This window comes from Salvelinus alpinus, chromosome 5 (genome assembly GCF_045679555.1).
Source record: "Salvelinus alpinus chromosome 5, SLU_Salpinus.1, whole genome shotgun sequence".
Classification (NCBI taxonomy): domain Eukaryota; kingdom Metazoa; phylum Chordata; class Actinopteri; order Salmoniformes; family Salmonidae; genus Salvelinus; species Salvelinus alpinus.
In genome coordinates this window covers 516,220-533,700 of record NC_092090.1, presented here as the reverse complement: position 1 = coordinate 533,700, position 17,481 = coordinate 516,220, and the positions used below count along the sequence as shown (strand labels likewise).

At 45.9% G+C, this 17,481-nt stretch overlaps 1 protein-coding gene across 1 annotated transcript in view; it reads left to right on the top strand.

Annotated features, from left to right (window-relative positions):
- Positions 1-13,283, top strand: part of LOC139575133 (multiple epidermal growth factor-like domains protein 11) — a 168,289-nt gene extending 155,006 nt beyond the window's left edge. The window contains exons 18-19 of the mRNA XM_071400136.1: positions 5,528-5,728; positions 10,076-13,283. Of these exons, the coding sequence (XP_071256237.1) occupies positions 5,528-5,728; positions 10,076-10,293 (419 nt within the window). The 3' untranslated portion in view covers positions 10,294-13,283. The remainder of the gene's footprint in view (positions 1-5,527; positions 5,729-10,075) is intronic.
- Positions 13,284-17,481: the final 4,198 nt, after the last annotated feature.

Sequence of the window (17,481 nt, the reverse complement as noted above, 5' to 3'; positions counted from 1 at the left end):
CTTAATCTGTCCCTTTTAACATCTCTGTAGGTGTGTACCGTGTAGATAGACTCTTAATCTGTCCCTTTAACATCTCTGTAGGTGTGTACCGTGTAGACAGACTCTTAATCTGTTCCTTTAACATCTCTGTAGGTGTGTACCGTGTAGACAGACGCTACAGCTCCTACCATGAACAGTACTACAGAGGTAGAGTATGAGACTCCACTATGTCCTTATCAAGAAGAGGACCATCTCATATAACAGAGTGGGTGTCTGTGTTACCCAAAGACTTTCCTGCACTGTAGTGTGTGACTGCATGTGTGCTGTGTGTGTGTTTGTGTCAGAGTGTGTGAGCGGAGCGAGGAGTGGAGCGAGGAGTGGAGCGAGGAGTGGAGCAAGTAGTGGAGCGAGGAGTGGAGCGAGGAGTGGAGCGAGGAGTGGAGGGTGCCCAATTTGACTGGAGCACGGAGCGAGTTTCCCAAAGGCTGGAACGTCGGCCTTCTCGCCCGCTCCAGTTTCGCTCCAGTACCTCTCCAGCAGCGCTCACTTCATGAGCTCAGTCCATGCCCGTCCCAGCATACATCTGGATAGTCTACTTGTGTGCTGCTATAGCCCCTTGCTTTAGCTACTACAATAACATTTGATTTGATGTATATATATATTTGCAAAAATAAATATGGGGGATTGGAAATGATGTAGATAATTGCATTGGTGGAAGCCACAATCTATCTGCAATATTAAAGCTGAAAATATATATATACTGTATATATATACAAATGTAAAAATTATACTTTTCATTCAAATCATATGGTTTGGTTTCAAAACTTCAAAACCTTATGGTAGGTCCGGGTAGTCACAACAATAGATGGGTGTTGGTTAAATGGTAGGTCCTGGTAGTCACAACAACAGATGGGTGTTGGTTAAATGGTAGGTCCAGGTAGTCACAACAATAGATGGGTGATGGTTAAATGGTAGGTCCAGGTAGTCACAACAATAGATGGGTGATGGTTAAATGGTAGGTCCAGGTAGTCACAACAATAGATGGGTGATGGTTAAATGGTAGGTCCAGGTAGTCACAACAATAGATGGGTGATGGTTAAATGGTAGGTCCGGGTAGTCACAACAATAGATGGGTGATGGTTAAATGGTAGGTCCAGGTAGTCACAACAATAGATGGGTGATGGTTAAATGGTAGGTCCAGGTAGTCACAACAATAGATGGGTGATGGTTAAATGGTAGGTCCAGGTAGTCACAACAATAGATGGGTGATGGTTAAATGGTAGGTCCGGGTAGTCACAACAATAGATGGGTGATGGTTAAATGGTAGGTCCAGGTAGTCACAACAATAGATGGGTGATGGTTAAATGGTAGGTCCAGGTAGTCACAACAATAGATGGGTGATGGTTAAATGGTAGGTCCAGAATAGTCACAACAATAGATGGGTGATGGTTAAATGGTAGGTCCGGGTAGTCACAACAATAGATGGGTGATGGTTAAATGGTAGGTCCGGGTAGTCACAACAATAGATGGGTGATGGTTAAATGGTAGGTCCAGGTAGTCACAACAATAGATGGGTGATGGTTAAATGGTAGGTCCAGGTAGTCACAACAATAGATGGGTGATGGTTAAATGGTAGGTCCGGGTAGTCACAACAATAGATGGGTGTTGGTTAAATGGTAGATCCGGGTAGTCACAACAATAGATGGGTGATGGTTAAATGGTAGGTCCGGGTAGTCACAACAATAGATGGGTGATGGTTAAATGGTAGGTCCAGGTAGTCACAACAATAGATGGGTGATGGTTAAATGGTAGGTCCGGGTAGTCACAACAACAGATGGGTGTTGGTTAAATGGTAGGTCCGGGTAGTCACAACAATAGATGGGTGATGGTTAAATGGTAGGTCCGGGTAGTCACAACAATAGATGGGTGATGGATAAATGGTAGGTCCGGGTAGTCACAACAATAGATGGGTGTTGGTTAAATGGTAGGTCCAGGTAGTCACAACAATAGATGGGTGATGGTTAAATGGTAGGTCCGGGTAGTCACAACAATAGATGGGTGTTGGTTAAATGGTAGGTCCGGGTAGTCACAACAATAGATGGGTGATGGTTAAATGGTAGGTCCGGGTAGTCACAACAATAGATGGGTGATGGTTAAATGGTAGGTCCGGGTAGTCACAACAATAGATGGGTGATGGTTAAATGGTAGGTCCGGGTAGTCACAACAATAGATGGGTGTTGGTTAAATGGTAGGTCCGGGTAGTCACAACAATAGACTGAGTGTTGGTTAAATGGTAGGTCCGGGTAGTCACAACAATAGATGGGTGTTGGTTAAATGGTAGGTCGGTAGCATGTGGGTCTTGCATTAAATGGTAGGTGAACCCAGGGTGCCAACCGCACACAGCATAGTGGTCGGTCACAATGGTAGGTCTGAGGTAGTCATAACAATACATCGGTACTGGCTAAATGGCAGGTCCAGGCAGTCACAACAATCGATGGGCGATGGCTACATGGTAGGCCCGGGTAGTCCACAATAGTAAATGCCAGGTCCGGCTCACAACCATAGACTGGGTACCGCACCGCTCAAACCGGTCATGCTGGTAGGTATGTTGGCAGGCAGCAGTAGACGGGTGATCGTCCAACGGTCGTAGCTCCTAGACGTCTGTCACGGTGCTAGTCACAATGATGGCTCAGTGTGAACCTGCTGTTCATCGGTGTGAAATGGTAGGTCACAGGTAGTCGCAACAATAGATGGGCGAATTGGTGTCCAATCTTGGTGTGTCTCTAGGTCAGTAATGCAACAATAGACGGGTCCTGGCTACGGTGTTGGGTCTGGGTAAGTCACAACCCCCGACGCGTGATGGTTAAATGGTCGGGCCCGGGTCAGTACCACCCTCGATGGAGTGCTGGTTTCATGGTACCGGTTTGAGGCAGTTACAGCAGTAGCACATGTGGTGATGGCCTGCATGGTAGGTCCATGTTGTCAGGGCAATAGCTGGGCAGTGGCTACATCCTAGCTCCTCCTTGTCACAACAATAGCTGGGTATTGGTTAAACGGCAGGTCCAGGTAATTTGCAACAATAAATGGGTCATGGTTAAATGGTAAGTCCAGGTAGTCACAATAGTAGATGGTTGTCTGGTTAATTGTTTTTTCTCATTTTGTCATGTCAATACTTGAAGTGATACCTATGATGATAAATTACAGGCCGTCACATCAATCGATGGCTGTTGGTTAAGTGGAAGATACGGTTAGTCACAATAATGGATGGCTGATGGCTAAATACTAGGTTTTGGTAGCCACAACACTAGATGGATACTGGTTAAATGGTAGGTCCGGATAGTCACAACAATAGATAAATTTTGGTTAAATGGTAGGTTCAGGTAGTCACAACAATCGATGGGGATGGTTAAATGGTAGGTTCAAGAGTCACTTCAATAGATGGGTGTGGTTAAATGGTAGGTCCGGGTAGTCACAACAATAGATGGGTGTTGGTTAAATGGTAGGTCCAGGTAGTCACAACAATAGATGGGTGTTGGTTAAATGGTAGGTCCAGGTAGTCACAACAATAGATGAGTGTTGGTTAAATGGTAGGTCCAGGTAGTCACAACAATAGATGGGTGTTGGTTAAATGGTAGGTCCAGGTAGTCACAACAATAGATGGGTGTTGTTTAAATGGTGATTTTAATGAATGGAGGGAATTTGGAGAGGCTAGTTTTTTTTCTTCCTGTGTGCGAGGAGCGTTTTTAGCAGAGCGGTTGAAAAGGACGTGGAGAGCCAGAGCGTTGCACCGCTCTGTAAGCAATGAGCGGGATTTCAGACCACCCAACACCGCTCACACACTCTGGTTTGTGTATAAACTGATGTGTATGTATGAACCTCTGTGTGTGTTTTGACCTCTGTGTGTGTTTTGACCTCTGTGTCTCTCTCTCCACAGGGCACGCCTGTGATCTCCTGCTCCTCTGTGTGTGTTCCTTCCTCCTGATGGTCTCACACACTCCTCTCTGGTCCTCTCCTCCAGTCTCTAACTAACACACTCCTCTCTGGTCCTCTCCTCCAGTCTCTAACTAACACACTCCTCTCTGGTCCTCTCCTCCAGTCTCTAACTAACACACTCCTCTCTGGTCCTCTCCTCCAGTCTCTAACTAACACACTCCTCTCTGGTCCTCTCCTCCAGTCTCTAACTAACACACTCCTCTCTGGTCCTCTCCTCCAGTCTCTAACTAACACACTCCTCTCTGGTCCTCTCCTCCAGTCTCTAACTAACACACTCCTCTCTGGTCCTCTCCTCCAGTCTCTAACTAACACACTCCTATCTGGTCCTCTCCTCCAGTCTCTAACTAGCACACTTCTCTCTGGTCCTCTCCTCCAGTCTCTAACTAACACACTCCTCTCTGGTCCTCTCCTCCAGTCTCTAACTAACACACTCCTATCTGGTCCTCTCCTCCAGTCTCTAACTAACACACTCCTCTCTGGTCCTCTCCTCCAGTCTCTAACTAACACACTCCTCTCTGGTCCTCTCCTCCAGTCTCTAACTAACACACTCCTCTCTGGTCCTCTCCTCCAGTCTCTAACTAACACACTCCTCTCTGGTCCTCTCCTCCAGTCTCTAACTAACACACTCCTCTCTGGTCCTCTCCTCCAGTCTCTAACTAACACACTCCTCTCTGGTCCTCTCCTCCAGTCTCTAACTAACACACTCCTCTCTGGTCCTCTCCTCCAGTCTCTAACTAACACACTCCTCTCTGGTCCTCTCCTCCAGTCTCTAACTAGCACACTTCTCTCTGGTCCTCTCCTCCAGTCTCTAACTAGCACACTTCTCTCTGGTCCTCTCCTCCAGTCTCTAACTAACACACTCCTATCTGGTCCTCTCCTCCAGTCTCTAACTAACACACTCCTCTCTGGTCCTCTCCTCCAGTCTCTAACTAACACACTCCTCTCTGGTCCTCTCCTCCAGTCTCTAACTAACACACTCCTCTCTGGTCCTCTCTGGTCCTCTCCTCCAGTCTCTAACTAACACACTCCTCTCTGGTCCTCTCCTCCAGTCTCTAACTAACACACTCCTCTCTGGTCCTCTCTTCCAGTCTCTAACTAACACACTCCTCTCTGGTCCTCTCCTCCAGTCTCTAACTAACACACTCCTCTCCTCCAGTCTCTAACTAACACACTCCTCTCCTCCAGTCTCTAACTAACACAACACCCCATTAACAAACTCACTTCTTTTGGATTTAAATTCTTCATACTGTGATATGCTACTAATGCTGTGAATGTTGTGTCCTGTGTCATTTATCCAGTACTCTGTTTTTAATTGTTTTTCTACAGGTTGTCAGTGGATAATAGTTTTCACTTGTCTTACCTCCTCGGGTAGAATTGTAATCTTATGTTGTATTCGCCTCCCAGTGTTGATATGACGAATGCATTGAAAGGCTGACAATGTCATTTTGCTGATATCAGAATCCTTCGCTAACAGATAACATAATAACAAGCCCCTTTACCTTGGTAAAAGTCTTCCTGTCTTCCTGCTTCTCAGTGTGTTATTTGTGTTTGTCAGACTACATGAAGGGTTCGCTGTCCAGCAGCTGCTCTCTGAACAGTGAGAACCCCTACGCCACCATCAACGACCCGCTGGCCGTGGCCTGTAAACACACAGAGAGCAGCTATGTAGAGATGAAGAGTCCTGTCCACCACGACATGTCCTACTGCTCCTCTGCTATAGTCACCACCGCCACCAGCAAGAACGTCTATGACGTGGGTGAGTTATGGATATACAGTTATATAGATGTCCTACTGCTCCTCTGCTATAGTCACCACCGCCACCAGCAAGAACGTCTATGACGTGGGTGAGTTATGGGGGATCCCCTTAGTTCTGGAGAAGATGAGCTCATGAGGAAGATGAATTAGTTTTTCTGTGTAACTGACTGGTTATCAGTCTGTTGTCTCTGTCTGTTGTCTCTGTCTGTTGTCTCTGTCTGTTGTCTCTGTCTGTTGTTTCAGTCTGTTGTTTCAGTCTGTTGTCTCTGTCTGTTGTTTCAGTCTGTTGTCTCTGTCTGTTGTCTCAGTCTGTTGTTTCAGTCTGTTGTTTCTGTCTGTTGTCTCTGTCTGTTGTCTCTGTCTGTTGTCTCAGTCTGTTGTCTCTGTCTGTTGTCTCTGTCTGTTGTCTCTGTCTGTTGTCTCTGTCTGTTGTCTCTGTCTGTTGTCTCTGTCTGTTGTCTCTGTCTGTTGTTTCAGTCTGTTGTCTCTGTCTGTTGTCTCTGTCTGTTGTCTCTGTCTGTTGTCTCTGTCTGTTGTCTCTGTCTGTTGTCTCTGTCTGTTGTCTCAGTCTGTTGTCTCTGTCTGTTGTCTCTGTCTGTTGTTTCAGTCTGTTGTCTCAGTCTGTTGTCTCTGTCTGTTGTCTCTGTCTGTTGTCTCTGTCTGTTGTCTCTGTCTGTTGTCTCTGTCTGTTGTCTCAGTCTGTTGTCTCAGTCTGTTGTCTCTGTCTGTTGTCTCTGTCTGTTGTCTCTGTCTGTTGTCTCAGTCTGTTGTCTCAGTCTGTTGTCTCTGTCTGTTGTCTCTGTCTGTTGTTTCAGTCTGTTGTCTCAGTCTGTTGTCTCTGTCTGTTGTCTCTGTCTGTTGTCTCTGTCTGTTGTCTCTGTCTGTTGTTTCAGTCTGTTGTCTCAGTCTGTTGTCTCTGTCTGTTGTCTCTGTCTGTTGTCTCTGTCTGTTGTCTCTGTCTGTTGTCTCTGTCTGTTGTCTCTGTCTGTTGTCTCAGTCTGTTGTCTCAGTCTGTTGTCTCTGTCTGTATGTATATGTATGTATGTATATGTCTGTTGTCTCAGTCTGTTGTCTCAGTCTGTTGTCTCTGTCTGTTGTCTCTGTCTGTTGTTTCAGTCTGTTGTCTCTGTCTGTTGTCTCTGTCTGTTGTCTCTGTCTGTTGTCTCTGTCTGTTGTGTCAGTGTGTTGTCTCAGTGTGTTGTGTCAGTGTGTTGTGTGTGTCTGTTGTCTGTGTGTGTTGTCTCAGTGTGTTGTCTGTGTGTGTTGTCTCAGTGTGTTGTGTCTGTGTGTTGTGTGTGTGTGTTGTCTCTGTCTGTTGTCTCAGTGTGTTGTCTCTGTCTGTTGTCTCCTTCTCTCTCTGTGTGTTGTCTCAGTGTGTTGTGTCTGTGTGTTGTGTCGTCTGTTGTCTGTGTGTGTGTGTGTGTGTGTGTGTCTCAGTCTGTTGTCTCAGTCTGTTGTGTCAGTGTGTTGTCTCTGTGTGTTGTCTCCTTCTCTCTCTGTCTGTTGTCTCTGTCTGTTGTCTCTGTCTGTTGTCTCTGTCTGTTGTCTCTGTCTGTTGTCTCTGTCTGTTGTCTCTGTCTGTTGTCTCAGTCTGTTGTCTCTGTCTGTTGTCTCCTTCTCTCTCTGTCTGTTGTCTCAGTCTGTTGTCTCTGTCTGTTGTCTCTGTCTGTTGTCTCTATGTCTGTTGTCTCTGTCTGTTGTCTCAGTCTGTTGTCTCAGTCTGTTGTCTCAGTCTGTTGTCTCAGTCTGTTGTCTCCTTCTCTCTCTGTCTGTTGTCTCTGTCTGTTGTCTCTGTCTGTTGTCTCTGTCTGTTGTCTCTGTCTGTTGTTTCAGTCTGTTGTCTCTGTCTGTTGTCTCTGTCTGTTGTCTCAGTCTGTTGTCTCTGTCTGTTGTCTCCTTCTCTCTCTGTCTGTTGTCTCTGTCTGTTGTCTCTCTGTCTGTCTGAGGGGGTTATTGTGGAGGACACTTGTATGAAGTGTTTGAATGATGATAAAAGTTAAAACCTCTCTTTCTCTCTTCATCCCTCCATCCCCCTATCTCTATCCCTCCATCTCTATCCCTCCATCCCCCTATCTCTATCCCTCCATCCCTCTATCTCTATCCCTCCATCCCCATATCTCTATCCCTCCATCCCCCTATCTCCATCCCTCCATCTCTATCCCTCCATCCCCATATCTCTATCCCTCCATCCCCATATCTCTATCCCTCCATCTCTATCCCTCCATCTCTATCCCTCCATCCCCCCATCTCTATCCCTCCATCCCCCTATCTCTATCCCTCCATCCCCCTATCTCTATCCCTCCATCTCTATCCCTCCATCTCTATCCCTCTATCTCTATCCCTCCATCCCCCTATCTCTATCCCTCCATCCCCCTATCTCTATCCCTCCATCTCTATCCCTCCATCTCTATCCCTCCATCCCCCCATCTCTATCCCTCCATCCCTCTATCTCTATCCCTCCATCCCCGTATCTCTATCCATCCATCCCCCTATCTCTATCCCTCCATCCCCCTATCTCTATCCCTCCATCCCCCTATCTCTATCCCTCCATCCCTCTATCTCTATCCCTCCATCCCCCTATCTCTATCCCTCCATCCCCCTATCTCTATCCCTCCATCCCCCTATCTCTATCCCTCCATCCCTCTATCTCTATCCCTCCATCCCCCTATCTCTATCCCTCCATCCCCCTATCTCTATCCCTCCATCCCCCTATCTCTATCCCTCCATCCCTCTATCTCTATCCCTCCATCCCCCTATCTCTATCCCTCCATCCCCCTATCTCTATCCCTCTATCTCTATCCCTCCATCCCCCCATCTCTACCCCTCCATCCCCCTATCTCTATCCCTCCATCCCCCTATCTCTATCCCTCCATCCCCCTATATCTATCCCTCTATCTCTATCCCTCCATCCCCCCATCTCTACCCCTCCATCCCCCTATCTATATCCCTCCATCCCCCTATCTCTATCCCTCCACCCCCCTATCTCTATCCCTCCATCTCTACCCCTCCATCCCCCTATCTCTATCCCTCCATCCCCCTATCTCTATCCCTCCATCCCCCTATCTCTATCCCTCCATCCCCCTATCTCTATCCCTCCATCCCCCTATCTCTATCCCTCCATCCCTCTATCTATATCCCTCCATCCCCCTATCTCTACCCCTCCATCCCCCTATCTCTATCCCTCCATCCCCCTATCTCTACCCCTCCATCCCCCTATCTCCATCCCTCCATCCCCCATCTCTACCCCTCCATCCCCCTATCTCTATCCCTCCATCCCCCTATCTCTACCCCTCCATCCCCCTATCTCTATCCCTCCATCCCCCTATCTCTACCCCTCCATCCCCCTATCTCTACCCCTCCATCCCCCTATCTCTATCCCTCCATCCCCCTATCTCTATCCCTCCATCCCCCTATCTCTATCCCTCCATCCCCCTATCTCTATCCCTCCATCCCCCTATCTCTATCCCTCCATCCCCCTATCTCTATCCCTCCATCCCCCTATCTCTATCCCTCCATCCCCCTATCTCTATCCCTCCATCCCCCTATCTCTATCCCTCCATCCCCCTATCTCTATCCCTCCATCCCCCTATCTCTATCCCTCCATCTCTATCCCTCCATCCCCCTATCTCTATCCCTCCATCCCTCTATCTCTATCCCTCCATCCCCCTATCTCTATCCCTCCATCCCTCTATCTCTATCCCTCCATCCCCCTATCTCTATCCCTCCATCCCCCTATCTCTATCCCTCCATCCCTCTATCTATATCCCTCCATCCCCCTATCTCTATCCCTCCATCTCTATCCCTCCATCCCCCTATCTCTATCCCTCCATCCCCCTATCTCTATCCCTCCATCCCTCTATCTCTATCCCTCCATCCCTCTATCTCTATCCCTCCATCCCCCTATCTCTATCCCTCCATCCCCCTATCTCTATCCCTCCATCCCCCTATCTCTATCCCTCCATCCCCCTATCTCTATCCCTCCATCCCCCTATCTCTATCCCTCCATCCCCCTATCTCTATCCCTCCATCTCTATCCCTCCATCCCCCTATCTCTATCCCTCCATCCCCCTATCTCTATCCCTCCATCCCTCTATCTCTATCCCTCCATCCCTCTATCTCTCATCCCTCCATCCCCCTATCTCTATCCCTCCATCCCCCTATCTCTATCCTCCATCCCTCATCTCTATCCCTCCATCCCCCTATCTCTATCCCTCCTCCTATCTCCATCCCCCTATCTCTATCCCTCCATCCCCCTATCTCTATCCCTCCATCCCTCTATCTCTATCCCTCCATCCCCCTATCTCTATCCCTCCATCCCCCTATCTCTATCCCTCCATCCCCCCTTTAGAACCCAAGGTGAGTGTTCTCCAGGGCTGTAATGGTGTGGTGGTTCCCACGTACCCTCAGAACCCGTACGACCTCCCCAGGAACAGCCACATCCCCAGCCACTACGACCTGCTGCCCCTGAGACACAGCCAGAGCTACAGCCCTACACACAGCCAGAGCCACAGCCACCAGAGCCACAGCCCACCCCTGCCCGGCAGCCCTGCCAGCTCCCTGCTATAGATAGACCACTCCCTAACGCTGGGCCGCGACCTTAGACCTATGACTTACTGTTGGGGCACGGGCTGCTCCACCTGGGGTTGCGGATAACGACTGTATTGTGACTATAGAGACAAAGTACCAGTACAACATCAGTGTTGTGGACATACTAGATGATATACCAACAGAAGCAGCTCTGTGTGGACTCACTGCTGTGTGTGGACTCACTGCTGTGTGGACTCACTGCTGTGTGGACTCACTGCTGTGTGGACTCACTGCTGTGTGAGACTGGATAAAGCATACTGAAAGTGTAATATATTAGAGCTATTTGAAGTGTCTGAGGAAGACACTGGGAAGTCATATAACTAGTGGAGATGTGTGGTACCCTCTTTGTTTACACTCTGGCTCGGTGGAGGACACACACACATCCTAGGGAAGGAAGGAAGGACAGACACACACACACATACACACACACACACACACACACTATGAAACAGACCTGTGGAGTCATGAACACAAAAAATTATGGACCGCTATATAGTCATGCCTGGCTCAGTGATTCTATTCCATGTCTGGATTGGGTGACCAGAGAACCAACCAGGCTGCCCCTAGAGAAGGACAAACCACCAGGAACCAACCAGGCTGCCCCTAGAGAAGGACAAACCACCAGGAACCAACCAGGCTGCCCCTAGAGGAGGACAAAACCACCAGGAAGCAACCAGGCTGCCCCTAGAGAAGGACAAACCACCAGGAAGTAACCAGGCTGCCCCTAGAGGAGGACAAACGACCAGGAAGCAACCAGGCTGCCCCTAGAGAAAGAGAAACCACCAGGAAGCAACCAGGCTGCCCCTAGAGGAGGACAAACCACCAGGAAGCAACCAGGCTGCCCCTAGAGGAGGACAAAACCACCAGGAAGTAACCAGGCTGCCCCTAGAGAAAGAGAAACCACCAGGAAGCAACCAGGCTGCCCCTAGAGGAGGACAAAACCACCAGGAAGTAACCATGCTGCCCATAGAGAAGGACAAACCACCAGGAAGCAACCAGGCTGCCCCTAGAGGAGGACAAACCACCAGGAAGCAACCAGGCTGCCCCTAGAGGAGGACAAAACCACCAGGAAGTAACCAGGCTGCCCCTAGAGGAGGACAAACCACCAGGAAGCAACCAGGCTGCCCCTAGAGGAGGACAAAACCACCAGGAAGTAACCAGGCTGCCCCTAGAGGAGGACAAACCACCAGGAAGCAACCAGGCTGCCCCTAGAGAAGGACAAACGACCAGGAAGCAACCAGGCTGCCCCTAGAGGAGGACAAAACCACCAGGAAGTAACCAGGCTGCCCCTAGAGAAGGACAAACCACCAGGAACCAAACAGGCTGCCCCTAGAGGAGGTCAAACCACCAGGAACCAACCAGGCTGCCCCTAGAGGAGGTCAAACCACCAGGAAGCAACCAGGCTGCCCCTAGAGGAGGACAAAACCACCAGGAAGCAACCAAGCTGCCTCTAGAGAAGGACAAACCCACCAGGAAGCAACCAGGCTGCCCCTAGAGGAAGAGAAACCAACAACTGCCTCAGATGAGACCAGCTTGGAGCATCAACAAAAGGGCATTAGATCTGCCGATCTATCAGGCAGTGGACTGGAGAAGTATTAAGAGACAATCATTATAGGACCTGAATGGGGACTGACTGGGCTTGGATTCCCTGTTCTGTTGTATATTGATATCGCCAGCAACACAGCTAACACTCATATAACTGCAGATGAAGGAGAGGAGACAATGACAGTTCCTAGACAAACCAGGATTGTATTAATTAGGCACCGACGTCTTTGAAAGAAGACAACGGACTGAAACAGGGAGGCACTACCTTTTCGTTTACCATTGCAAAATGTTTTTCTACGGTGTGTACTAATGAATACGACCCATGGTTATATACTGTAAAAAGAAAAAATATATATATATATTAAAAAACGCTTAACTTCTACAACTCATTGTACATGTATAGTTGTGGTATTTTTCCACATCTTTGCTGATTTCATGTTTATGTTTTTAAGATCCTTAACGGGTCCATATTTTCTCTTTCGGAAAAGTTATCTTTCTGTATTTATTGTATATAAAGTTAAGGAATTTAATGTTGGCGTTACAGTAGTGTTAGTGACTTTATGTTGTGTAATGCTGGTAAATGTGCATGCCAAATTATGAATCTAAGTATAGTAGTATACAGAGAATACCCCTAATGTCATTGTTAAACCATTTGGTACAAACTAACTTATTTCATAAGACTTTACCCATGTTTACCCACTGACCGTTTTGAACATGGGAATGAATCCTCGTTGAACTGCTTTACAAGAATGTGCAATGACATGAAGGAAAAGAGAACTGTTCAGAAGTATTGATGTTGCCAACATGTTCACTGGAAATGATGAAGTCTCATTACCAAATGTAGCACCATTGTAGAGAAACCAGTTCATATTTGTGAACGATGCACATCACCATTTTAAGTTATAGTAACCCTGTAATAATTAGTTGTATACTTTTACACCCTGTGACACAATGTGGTAACGGCAGAACTATTACATTGATCTCTATCTCTACATGAATATTTCACCGATTCAGCCAATAACAATGACATGTTTATAACAGGCCCGATTCAGACTTGAGGTAAGTATACTTAACATGGACTTAAGACAACATATCCGTGTCTGAATTGGGCCCGACATGAGTAACAGAACAATCATACACAGACAGTATTGACCGTTTTTTCCCCCTCATGGCTTTGTTAGTTTGTTAGTTGTTATTTCTCCTCATAAGGATAAGAGGTATGTCCCAACTCGCACCCTTTTCCCTTCATAGTGCACCAGAGCACTGGTCAAAAGTGGTTCACTATTAAAAGACTAAGGTGCCATTTGGGACATAGTCTAGAATTCCCAGAGTCTGATGTAACCTGATGTAACCCAACACTGCTTTGACTTTTTCCTCTTTTAAAGTGTTTTAAACTTCAATAAAGATGCCATAGCTCAGGGCGAGGAGGAGTGTTGTCTTGTCTGGGGGGGGGGGGGGGGGGGGGGGGGCATGTAGCCTAGCGGACCAGTAACCGAAAGGTCGCTGGTTCGAATCCCGAACTGATTAGGTAAAAGAATATTGAGCAGGGCACATAACCCAAGATGCTCTGGATAAGAATTGTCTCGACTGTGACTTACTGCTCACCAGGGTTGTTGGTTCCACTTTTCTGGCCTCCGTTGAACACTCAAAATGTGCACTTATATATCATAACAATTTTTATCAAAATAGAGCTGTAGACAGAAGTCAAAGATCAAACATCACACATACAACTGATGTCTCTCCTGAGTTCTGCCCCGAACAAAAGACAGGATCTTATATACCCAATATCACGCCTTACGGTGTGACCTCCGCCTTGCGGTGTGACCTCCGCCTTGCGGTGTGACCTCCGCCTTACGGTGTGACCTCCGCCTTACGGTGTGACCTCCGCCTTGCGGTGTGACCTCCGCCTTGCGGTGTGACCTCCGCCTTGCGGTGTGACCTCCGCCTTACTGTGTGACCTCCACCTTATGGTGTGACCTCCTATGTCCAAAACCTGCATGTGCAGCTAAAAGAACAAGTTATTCTTAACACAAAGTTTCTGAGAACCTGTCTCAGCGGTATGCAAATCTGCCTTTGTTTCAGAGAAAAACAGACGCTGTCTTCTCTGTGTCTCGCTATCACCCTCAGTCCCTTTTCTCACAGACGCGGGGCTGCGGGTTCTGGCAGAGAGCTAGACACAGAGAGGCCTCAATATTCAGCTATACAGTGAGCATAAGTACAATGGCACGTAAGCAAATTAATAACAACGTAATCAATGGTGGGGATCTTTAGAAGACCCCATAATCAATTGTAATCCTTCAAGGTCAACCAAAATAGATCGTTGGCTGTGAAACGTATTGTTCTTCTCTGTATACACATTTTTTGGGGTCTTGACATGGTCAAATAACTCAAGCATAGATTGGTAACTATTTGTGTTCTAATTTGGCACACAGACACTAGAGGCCATCAGTAACTTGGTGAAGGAATGGCACCGACTGGCCTGTAGGTGGCGCTGTTATAAGAAGTCTCCCTTAAACCCTCATATGCGTCGCCCCGTTTGACCTAGAGACTTGAGACTTTGTATGTCAGGTGTTTTTACTCATGCTAAACACATTTACCTCAAGGACCCATAAGGATAGATTTTTCTCCATCTTGGACATTTTGGAAAACTTTAGAAGAAGAAGAAAAAGTGTTTTCTCATGAACCATAAAACCAAATCACACATTGTGTATGTATGGTATATTCTATCAACTTAGTTTGACTCAGGGATTGGTTAAGAGATGAGTTATTGATCAATCAGGAAACATTTTTAGGGTCATTACCATGATGAACCATGTTAAGTTTGGCATTGAGATCTTAAACTAATAAGGGAAAAATATTAACCATACACTTTTTTTTGACTATGTAACGCTAATGCTTTAAAAAATAATAACAAATCTTCTTCTCCTGGACTAAAAGTCAGATTCACTCCAGATTTGGTCTTTGGATCACAATAGGCCCTAAAGAGTGAGAAAATAAAGCTGATGCATTCCAAGATGGCCACACTATACCAATAGATGCATATTAGCACATACTGTATGTTAATATGCAAAAAATACTTTAAAAAAAGTATTATTCTCATGAACCATAGGTCCAAATGACACCAAATAATTAGAAATGTAGTCCCATGGTACATGTCGTAGTTTGAGAAAAGCTGAGGGATTGGTTAAGAGATGGCTGAGTTATTGACATGTCTAAAAATCTGATTTCACCATTTGAACCACTGTAAATCCAGTCCACAGTCAGGGCTATCAACTTGAAACTCATCGCTATCAAGGACACCCCTAAGATGAACCTCACCGAATTTGATATTGACACAAAAATAAAAAAAAGTAATTACAGGGTTACTAAAACTCATTCTTTGCAAATGTAACACTACAGCTCAGATCTGCAGTCATCATCTCCTCGTGAACCATGGCGTCAGATTCACTCCACATTTTGTATGTAGACTCTTTGTATCAGTCTTTAATGGTTTTGAGATTTATTTTTGTTTTGCTGCATTCAAATATGGCCACACTGTACCTCTATATGTACGTTAGCACATATGCTAATGCTAAAATACTGATAACATCTTCTCATTCATTTTTTTTTGTCAGATTGACTCCAGATTTTGGTATATAGACTCAATGAATTATCTTCAAATGAATCTGAGAATTATTACTTGCTGCATTCAAAGTCAGACACGCTATACCACTAGATGACACCATATCACACCAGGGCTATACGAATTGAACCGATGGACAAGGGGCCATGAAATTTGGTATGTAAACCTAATGTCTATGTCCTTAGAAGCTGTGTGAATATAAAGTCACTGCAACCTTAGATGACAGACCAATTGGTGGCACTATAGATGTCATTGGCACCAGTATAGATGTCATTGGCACCAGTATAGATGTCATTGGCACCACTATAGATGTCATCGGCACCACTATATATGTCATTGGCACCACTATAGATGTCATTGGCACCACTATAGATGTCATTGGCACCACTATAGATGTTATTGGCACCACTATAGATGTCATTGGCACCACTATAGATGTCATTGGCACCACTATAGATGTTATTGGCACCACTATAGATGTCATTGGCACCACTATAGATGTTATTGGCACCACTATAGATGTCATTGGCACCACTATTAATGTTATTGGCACCACTATAGATGTCATTGGCACCACTATAGATGTCATTGGCACCACTATAGATGTTATTGGCACCACTATAGATGTCATTGGCACCAGTATAGATGTCATTGGCACCAGTATAGATGTCATTGGCACCACTATAGATGTCATCGGCACCACTATATATGTCATTGGCACCACTATAGATGTCATTGGCACCACTATAGATGTCATTGGCACCACTATAGATGTTATTGGCACCACTATAGATGTCATTGGCACCACTATAGATGTCATTGGCACCACTATAGATGTTATTGGCACCACTATAGATGTCATTGGCACCACTATAGATGTTATTGGCACCACTATAGATGTCATTGGCACCACTATTAATGTTATTGGCACCACTATAGATGTCATTGGCACCACTATAGATGGCATTGGCACCAGTATAGATGGCATTGGCACCACTATAGATGGCATTGGCACCACTATAGATGTCATTGGCACCACTATATATGTTATTGGCACCACTATAGATGTCATTGGCACCACTATAGATGTCATTGGCACCACTATAGATGTCATTGGCACCACTATAGATGTCATTGGCACCACTATAGATGTCATTGGCACCACTATAGATGTTATTGGCACCACTATAGATGTCATTGGCACCACTATAGATGTTATTGGCACCACTATAGATGTCATTGGCACCAGTATAGATGTCATTGGCACCACTATAGATGTCATTGGCACCAGTATAGATGTCATTGGCACCAGTATAGATGTCATTGACACCACTATAGATGTTATTGGCACCACTATAGATGTCATTGGCACCAGTGGCACCATGGGATCTAGAGCAATACCTATTGATCAAGTGGACTTTGTTTCATGCAAATGAATGCTATATTTAAATTATGAAGATTAACAATATGAAATATCTTGATTAGTATTTCTTTATTATCACATATTGTTGCCTTTTTATGTGGCTTGCGCAGTCAGCATATATAACACTCAATACATGAAAGAATTGGCTTTAAGAATGATTACCTGCTGCATTCAAAATAACCAACCTACATTACTAGACTAAACCTCACTTGCATCATCCGTGTGGTATTGAGATAAACATGGTAATGCTTTCACTGATTGCACATAAAGGAAGATAGTTCCTACATGATTGAGTGCTTGCTTTGTTATCTAACTGATCTTGTGTCCTTTCTGCCATCCTGTGAACCCCGTTCATTGCTGCTCGCTGCTATTTTTCCGATTTCACATTTTCCTAAATGAAAAGCATTGAAGAAAATTGGAATTTCAGTGTAAATGACCCCAACCGTGCTGCTCGCCATGTATTCCTTGTCAGAAAATACTGTCCAATAATTTGTTACCAAATGAAATGTCCAATAAATGTTACCAAATTAAATGTTATTCTGCCTTTGTATGCAAATACCAACTAAGAGAGTTGAAA